This window comes from Castanea sativa, chromosome 1 (genome assembly GCF_040712315.1).
Source record: "Castanea sativa cultivar Marrone di Chiusa Pesio chromosome 1, ASM4071231v1".
NCBI classification, from domain to species: domain Eukaryota; kingdom Viridiplantae; phylum Streptophyta; class Magnoliopsida; order Fagales; family Fagaceae; genus Castanea; species Castanea sativa.
The window spans coordinates 82,178,760-82,188,047 of NC_134013.1; the positions used below are offsets into that span (position 1 = coordinate 82,178,760).

Genomic DNA, 9,288 nt, shown 5'->3' on the forward strand with positions numbered 1-9,288 from the left:
TATATATTTTTACAAATTTTTTTACTCACATATATTTTCAAAAAATACAAACGACATTTCTAGAATAACATTACCAAACGGACCCCTAGTATCTTGAGATTCTAAAACTCAAATTCAAATATGGAACTTGAGCCTCAACTCAAGTTGCAAGTGTTGGCAATTTGACGTGGAAAAAAATTCAAGTAGAACTAGAGTATTTAACACTTGAGTTCCTGCGTTCTCCTGATCTGTTCTTTTTCTCTTCTTTAGATCTTCTGAATCTGTTCTTTTTCAATTCTTAAGAGGAGAATTTAAGGAACAGTACTTTTTGGTAATGTACATCAATTTTGTCAATTTATATTATCGATAAATAACAAATAATAAAAGTTGATATTTGATGAGTTTTTTTTACAAACTCACACAATCCAATCTCAAAGCCTATATAAAATCTAGATAAGCAAACTTTTACCAAGTTCAACCTGTGTTTATAACGGTTCAATTCATTTACAATTCTACAAAATATCAGTAATCATCAGATGCATAATTGTGATTCCAAAACACTCTATCCAGTCGAAGTTGAATTAACAATCAGCTCTGCTCCATCAAATATAGCTTTCTGCAACCGCTCATCTTCCACCTTCTTTACCACCTTATTCACCACTGTAAAATCAAAGACCCCAGCCAGAACTAGTTTCCCAATAATTTCACCAAAACCATTTGGTGCTTTGGGTACATCAAGACTAACATCATCCAACATTGAGCCATAAAGTAAACATCCAAGCTCTATGTCTCTATCTGCAAGAACTTTCTCGGCAAACAGATACTCAAGAAGCTTCACAACTGGTTCAACACAGGGTGGACTTTTCTCTAGTCCGAGGGAAATAGCTTCCTTGACAACCTCCGGGTGGTAATCTGGAAAATTTAGTTCCTTGACGCACTGTAGTGCTTCGTCCAAAAGTCTGATAGTGAAATATTCCTCAATAAGAGATACTGTTTTTCTCTGAAGATTACTCAACATTGCAGCTTTTTTGATCGTGGGGATGAATTTCCCTTGGCTGGTGTTCCCTTGATTCTGCGATTCTGAGTGTATTTCAGGGATGAATTTGGGTTTCACCTGGAAAAGCAAGGTAGTAAAGAGATGGTTAGATAATCCAAGCCAAACCTTAACCCATGCATGCACATTGCACAGACATATGATATCACACAATGTTTTCTTTCATAAACAAAGATGACATTCGTATCTGTACCTCTTCACCTCTGGGAACCCAGTTGTTTTCTCTCAAATCAAGAATGTCACGAATCATGAAACTCAGTCGAGGGGCCAATTGCGGGTTTGTGCTCAATTCCTTCAATCGGCTAAAGTATATATCAGTTAAAGCCCGCGATTTTTGGCGGTCAAGCTTCTTACCAATAGTGTTAAGTAACTGACATACAGCTTCCACATTTTCCTCAGGTGGTTCTAGTAGCTTCTGTTTCACGTATACAAGTGACATGAGCAATATAAATAACAAGCAAGATATTCTAAACTAAAGCTATATATGAACAGTGAATGGCTCCAACCACAGAACAGAGAAAGGAAGTTCAAATGGAACCTGAACAATGTGATGAACGATTTTTTTAGATACCATCTTCTGCTTATAAAGCTCTCCAAGTAAACGGATGTTTCCAAGAAAACGAAGCTTGAGCATTCTTTCTCTAACCCGGCGCTCCATCTTTTGCTCCGGAGCAGTCATATGGCTTAATTCTTCCCCCAGTTCGTCAGCACGCTCAAATGTCTCCTGGCATTTATTCAGTAGGACTTTCTTCAAAGTAATTACTTCACCATCAGGTTCATCGGATGGGAAAGGCGGGAGCTGTAGACTAAGATCGCGGCACAGAAGAGCGTACACGTGACAATATGCTGGTTCCATCACAGCCTTGTTATATATCAGTGAAACAGTCCCCTGTATTGCAAGTCAAAGGAACCATGTTTCTAAATTTGGCAATGAATGTGTAAATTAATGAAACTTAAAAATAAAAAATAAACAAGGGAGGGGGCTGTTTAACCACTAAGGTTTCAGCTGATTTAATTCCACTGTAAATTGGGTGATCTTGTCGCAGATCAAACATAGTTGGGGTATGCTTGTTCATTATCCTGCATTGGAATAGAAAATAGTATTCAGCATCACATATTCACCTGCATAAAAATTATTTTGTTAAGTCTAGCCACAAGATGAATAAAATTTAGAGATTTCTTAATTGATCTTGAAATCCTACATTAGTTAAAATAAAAATAAGGAGGTGCAATTTTAATATATATCTATTGTTCGGCTAAGAAATATTGACCCTGGTTAATTAATTCAATTACCCAAATTGATTAATTAGGTCAAATTACTTGCAAATCGTGAAGACACTAACAAATCACCAAATAAACTAAATGTAGCGAAAATTAAATAGATATGGTGATTTGTTGACAAATGGAGAAAACCTCTCGCAAGACAAAAACCTCATTAGGTGAATTTAAGATTACCACTTCCAAAATTTTTTTAATCAATAATCAAGGGGTTATAAGTGTGAGGAATCTTACCACTACTCTGGCCTATCCCAATATACCAACCTATAGTTGAACCTCTGCTTCAATACCCAATTGAACTTGATCATGTTACAGACTTCTTTCCTTTGTTACACAAATTTTCAATTTGTGACTAACTCCTTTACGCGGATCCCAGTATGTGACTAACTCTAGCAACTTGATTGATTGTTATTGGTTGCAAAGTTCCTTATTTCATAAACATTAAAGATCAAGAAACACTTGATTACAAAACACTAAGGCGCACAAATGTAGAAGCTTCTCACATAGTATATATGTCCTAGGTCTCTATTTCCGTGTATGATGACTTTTGAAATAAGTCTTATATATGATTAGGGCAGTAAGAAGAGAAATCATAATCATTCAAGTCATCATGGGTCGAATTTCAGATCTGAGATTTCTAAAATTGTAGATCGAGCTTGTGTCGAGCTTTTCCATTAATCTTAGATAGCAGCATTTGTTGAGCTAGTATCGAGATTTAATGAAACAACTTTTCTTCACTCATTTCTTGGTTTAATCTCCATGTCTTTAATAATACCACTTGATATGTTTGAACAACATACTACTTGATATATTAAACCCAACTTAAATCTACCCAATTACAAGTAAAATGCATTTTGTCAAATGATTAATCAATTATATAGAAAATATGACCCTAACATGTATGAAGAGTGTTACTCCCATATTGATAAGAAAATGAAGTAGGGGGAGTGATGTCCTTGTAAATTGGTGATGTAGCCTTTTATTGTATGTAAGAGTTAGAAGAGAAAACTTTTGTCTATTGAGAAAATTAGAGATTGAGTTTTGTCTAGTGTGCTAGTGTGGAATCAACAATCATGTTTGGTGGATTTTTTTGGTTGGCGTTTTTCAAATTTTGTATTTTCTGCTACTTGCATTTTTCTGACAGCATCATGAAATTTCAAGATTTGGATTGTTAAAACTTGGAGTCAACAATCCACGTTAACTATTGATCTATTCACAATTTCATATAACAAAGGGAAACTAAAGAGCTAATCAACACATGAGGCAAGAATCATAACTCCTGTAGAAGCAGCACAACTATGATATTTTAATATATCACCTATCTGCTGTTGTTTTCAACAGACGATCGAATTCAGAGAGATTTCCCCTTTTAGCTGGTAAGTTGGGTTTGACTAGAGGCCCTCCCTGATAATTTAAAACAACAATAACAACAACAATTAAACTCAACCGTGTTTGAAGTAATGCCAAGGGAAAGCTGCAAATACACAAAGGCAAAATTTTGATGTAAAAATCACCCATAAAAAGAGTTAAAAAAATTAATTGTATGCCCTCCGATGCACATGACATCCAACTAATTCGGACACATTCATAACTTCAAAATTAAAGTTTGAAATTTAATTCAGACAGAAGACCAAAAATACCCATACTAAAGCTGTTTAATATATAGTACAGCAGAGTTTATTTCCTATCAGAAGTAAGGGATGGATCATGGATGTAAGCAAAGAAATTAAAACACTAGCTTATAATTATTATTGGCATCAATAATTCAATATCAACTTGATTTGACCCTTCCCCCTTCTTCTTGGCATCAATATCAACTTATTTCCTATCATAAGCGGGTTATACACGCATATATAAAATGATACAATCATGCTTATATTCATGCATGCATGTTCACATTCAAGCATCACCTACATAAATACATGCTAATAAGTCTCAATTCAGCCTATAATCAAAGAAGAGAAGGTGAATCTATGATAATATATATATCCTCTAAATCTTGAGAGGTTGCCCAATGTTAAATTTTCGACTTCAATATATGAACGTAGTAATTTCATCAAGTAACGCTGAAAGTTTATTTACCTTTTTTCTTCTAAACGGGGGCGACAATTGGTTTCTGGGCACCTGACTGTTCTTAGAATTATTTGTCGAAGGCTGATCAAATTGTACCTAAAAAAATGAAAATATATATATAAGTAAATAAGAAAGTTAAATGAAAAAAAAAATCTGGAAAACAGATTGTACTGTAGTGAGTGTCCCAACCAACCCATAGACCAATTTCACATTTTATTTTTAGAGTAAATTGCAAATTACACCTTTAAAATTTGAAAATATTTAGATTTTAATCCCTAAAATTTAGGAGTGTTTGGATTTTACACTTTTAAATTCTGAAACGTCTAGGTGTAAAATTCAAACACTTCCCAACTTCAAGTAGTAAATTTCAAATTCTAAAAATTTAAGGTGTAAAATTCACATACCTCCAAACTTTATGGATGTAATTTACAATTTACCCATAATTTTATGACTTGCTTAACTAATCAATCTTTTGGGTGCAATGCGCCATGTTCATTAGATCCGATACGAAATGTTATACACGTGACAACATTGTATTAGATTCAATATACAAATCACAAAAAAAAAAAAAAAAAAAAAATGGTAGGTCTACCTAAAGAGTTGTTGGCATAAAGTATCTGGTATCTACCATTTATAGTCAACCTATAGTGAAATTGTGCATGAAAGTGTGTGTACGAGATTTATCCTGAACTCATAAAAATCATGCAGAGCTTCACTAAATACTAATAAAGAGTATATAATCTAAAAAAACTCACAAATAATATAATAGTTATGTAATAGTAGCTATAGTATGAGATATTGATGACTGACCATCTTATTCTTAGTAACATCCGACTGAGGCTTAACATCATCAGATGCCACTACTGCTTCGGGAAACGTATCAAGCTCTCGCTGCTGCGTCGTCGCTTCTCGGATGTCGTTTGGATTTTTCTTTAGCCCTGAGTTTGGTCGGAGACTGATGCTTGAAAGACCAGCTGACAACATATTCATAAAGGAGCAGCTCAAAATCAATAAATTTGTGAGGTGGTAGGTAATAATGATCTGTTTGGTTCCCGGGAAAAAGTCGAAAAAAAAAAAATTTGAAACCATTTAGTGTGCTTTTCCTTTTGTTTTAATTTCTCAGCAACCAAAAAATAGAACATATGGTAAAAAGGATTGATATGCGTACTGACCGCTCAATGCACGCTCCATGAAGTAGCTGATGTTGGAAGAATATATGGGAGAAGTATGTACGTTAGAAGTCAGTTATCAACGGATAGGAACACGAACTCCACGTAATTGCAGAGAGAGAGAGAGAGAGAGAAAGAGAGAGAGAGAGAGAGAGAGAGAGAGATCAGAATTGAAATTTTAGGATTTTGAGGTCTGGCAATGGAGGAAGGGCATGTAATATGTTGTAACTGGATGTGTGAGTAATTAATGGGAAAGTAAATAAAGTGGGAAGAATAAAAGCGTTGCAACCTTAACCATTACGTAAAGTCTTATGAACAGATACTACTTACTTAGTGAAGTCATATGAACAGAATCTTAGAAGACATATGAGCAGAGTCAACAGACTACGTGACGTAAAGGTTTTGAGAGTAGGGACAATAAACTTAGGTAACAATGTTTGGGATGGAATAGAATATAGGGTGTTTATAAAAAATAAAAGGAATAGAATATTGGGTAAAAGTTGGGTAACAAGATTTGGGATGGGATTCGATACATGGATAACGATATATGTCGGTTTGGTTCCGAATTTTACATTGTTATTATTATTATTATATTTAAAAATATCATTTTCTTGAGCGAAAAAAGGCAATTGTTTACTAGCAATGAGGTAAGACTGAGCATGGGTTTGGGCCAAGTGATGCTCAATTTATCACTTGATTTGATGGGATTAGGTTTTAATAAGCTTGAACGGATTTATATCGAAAAATTAATGATATCCTGTCTCCGACTACCATTTCATTTTGAATTGTTGACTGTTTATGTCGAGTGAGAAAGCAAAGCGATGTTGATAAGGAAGGAAAAGTATAGTGATGCATGAAAGACAAGGGAAGGGACCACAACACGTGTGGAGGCACAATAACGTTAGATTTAGCCTCCCATGACCATAACCTACCCTTCTACGGTGGTGGTAATGGGCGTCACAACCTATATTTAGCCTACTTCGGTTGGTCAGTTTCGACCATTCAAATCCCCTTAAATTGATGCCTGACATAATCAAGCTTCAAGGCTTGGAACCCACAATCAACTCGAAATTGATTTAAACTTGTTGGGTAAACCCTAATCAAATAAGTGAGTTCAGTCTCTCAAGTGTTTGCTCACCCACTAATGTGACTTTACACTTTGTTTTGAAGTAAATTATTTTTTCATTTTTAAGTGTTCCTTTGCATGTAAAATGTGGTTATTTTGTAAAATATTTTTCGTTGACTATGATTTTTGAAGGGGAGTCGAAAGCTGCAATTGTGGAGAAATTATAAGGTTCACATAGTGGATAAGTGATGTGATCTACCATTCCAGTAAAAGACTCCCACTTGTTTAAAATTGTGGAGTTTTAAATAAAAATTGAATACTGACTCAGCAATTTTAAATAGGTGGGAGTTTTTTTACTGAAATGGTGGACAAATGATATGGTTTACCATGAGGACCATATAATTTATCGCAATTGTGAGCCAAAAGTGGTTAGCTATTAGAATTAATTAGATATTTAGTTTCAGATTGTTTTTATTCTAACTTGTAATTAATATTCATATTTGTGACGTGGGGTCAAGCCGACCTTGTTTACAAATTGTACCATTTAGTAAAAGGAAAATAGCACTTTAATTGTAGTTTTAAGGTTGTGTTTGGCTCTATGTAAATGGATTTCCAAGTGTAAAATATTTTTAAAGGAAAATATCTTCCTTCAAGGAAAATACTTTCCATGTGTTTGGTTGCACTGCGGAAAATATGACAGAAAACGATTTCAGGTATTTGTCTTGGACGGAAATAGTTTTTCTGTATATATTTTCCATGTTTGGTTTGTTCATAAAAATAACAAAAATATATGACATGTAAAATAGTAGTGAATTTTATCCTTCCCGCAAGCTTGCAAATATGCATTACACACCCAAATTAACATATAAAGGTAAACATCCAAATAATATTTTCATAATATATAGATCATAAGTACATAAATGTAACATTCACTATTGGAGGTAAACCTCCATGGTCTACAAAAATGATACCTACAACAGGTACCTGAACGTTACACATGTACTAGCCATGCTTACACTGAAGATACATAACTTGGGCCATTGCATCATCCCAAGTCCACAAAATACTACATCCTACAATCAAGGTACATAACTGATATCCCTCGGAACATAACAGTCCACAAAATATAGATACCACCATCAGAAGTTCAAGGTTAGTAATACATACATACCCTACTTATACCAACCGATGTTTATAATTAATACATATTTTTCATATAAATGGTACCATCAAAGGTGAATAGCAAAAAATGGCACCATCGCAAAAATATCCTATCATAACCAGTCAACACCAAACATAGTCATTAGAGTTGAGTAAAAAAGAATTATTCATCCAAAGCTTCCAAAGCTTAGCATTCTTTGCCAAAAATCCCCTAGCTACCTTCTTGTTTTCACACAAATGATCAAATGTAGTTGCAAGCATATTTTCACTGTACCCTTCTGATGCCATGGCCATTACCTCGGAGTAAAAAGCAATGTAATCAACAGGCCCCCAATTAATTTCTTTCAAGGCCACAACAATTTCCTTCAACAATCAGTGAGAACACTGTCATCACTAAGAGGTCCTTAAACAAATTGTTGTGGGTCTTATTAGTAGTGATAGCCCATTCAATTCAAGCCCATTTTTTACCCATAAGCAGCTGAATTAAATGGAATTTGATGATCTTAAACATAGCTTTGAAATTAATCCAATCTCATGATTAGATTTCTATTAAAATCAATTAAATTTAGCCAACCACATAAAAATTGATGAAAATTAACAAAAGGTTGGGTCTAATTAAAATCATGAAATCTCTTAACTTATTGCAGCTAGTTTCTCAAAAAAAAAAAAACTTATTGCAGCTAAGTTATTGCAACTAAGTTGTTTGATCGTTTTAAATTGGTGAGACTCCTAGCAATTTGGTTATGCAAGGGAGGTTGGATGACACTGCAATCTTTTTAAAAATAATAAGGGGTATAAAAGAAGTTCACGAAGAATTCATTGAGATTGTATTGGACTCTAAGGCAAAAAAGATTGTAAAAAGCCCCTACAAGACTATTTTCAAGAATTACCGTCATTCAATATTGATTTCCACCGTTTTAATTTAGTATAAGATTGTATTCGGTTATGTGTTCTTGGAATTATGTTTAATTTTTTTTTTTTTTTGGGAGAATTATGTTTAATTTTGATGTGGGCTGGAGCTTGGAGTTTGGTGGTTTGTTAGGCTTATTTTACTTTATTTATGTGTGGGCTAGGGACAAGATTTACTAAGCTTGTGGGAGGTGTGAGCCAACATTTATTAAACAAAAGAAATAGGTTGGGCTTAGGATGAGTGTGAGCTTGGGTTTTAATTGTTGTATAAATTCGGATTGAGAGTGGGCTGGTGGTTTCGAACTTGAGTTAGCTTTTTAAAGGAGAGGAGCCTAACAGGTGTGGGCTTAGACTCCGTTTCGGGTTGAGCTTATTGGTTGTTGAGGGAGTGGGGTTTGTTGAGTTTCTATTTCAGGTTGGGCCGAAGAAAGAGATTGGGTTGGTATGTGGCTGGGATTTTGGGTTTTCTTTGAGAGGTTGAGGTCGTTAAGTTTGGGGTTGTACCCTTGTAGGAGGGCTGTAAAAATGGCAAACAGGAAGGATTTTTGGGTATTTTTGGTGGGGTCTTTTTGATTGAATGAGAGGAAAATGATAGTATT

General features: G+C 34.5%; 1 protein-coding gene across 1 annotated transcript; it reads right to left on the reverse strand.

Annotated features, from left to right (window-relative positions):
* Nucleotides 1–355: 355 nt before the first annotated feature.
* On the reverse strand, nucleotides 356–5,778 carry LOC142609483 (eukaryotic translation initiation factor-like). Its single transcript, XM_075781079.1, has 8 exons — nucleotides 5,557–5,778; nucleotides 5,195–5,358; nucleotides 4,394–4,480; nucleotides 3,630–3,715; nucleotides 2,026–2,113; nucleotides 1,572–1,922; nucleotides 1,227–1,448; nucleotides 356–1,093 (listed from the first exon to the last, which is right to left on the reverse strand). The coding sequence occupies exons 1-8, from the start codon at nucleotides 5,573–5,575 to the stop codon at nucleotides 542–544; spliced, it is 1,569 nt and encodes a 522-aa protein (XP_075637194.1). The 5' UTR covers nucleotides 5,576–5,778; the 3' UTR covers nucleotides 356–541.
* Between the last annotated feature and the right edge of the window lie 3,510 nt (nucleotides 5,779–9,288).

Coding starts and splice junctions, on each gene's coding strand:
- LOC142609483 (XM_075781079.1), bottom strand. Junction 1,449..1,571: donor TCGTTCATCACATTGTTCAG/GTTCCATTTGAA, acceptor TACGTGAAACAG/AAGCTACTAGAACCACCTGA. Junction 1,094..1,226: donor GGGTTCCCAGAGGTGAAGAG/GTACAGATACGA, acceptor TTGCTTTTCCAG/GTGAAACCCAAATTCATCCC.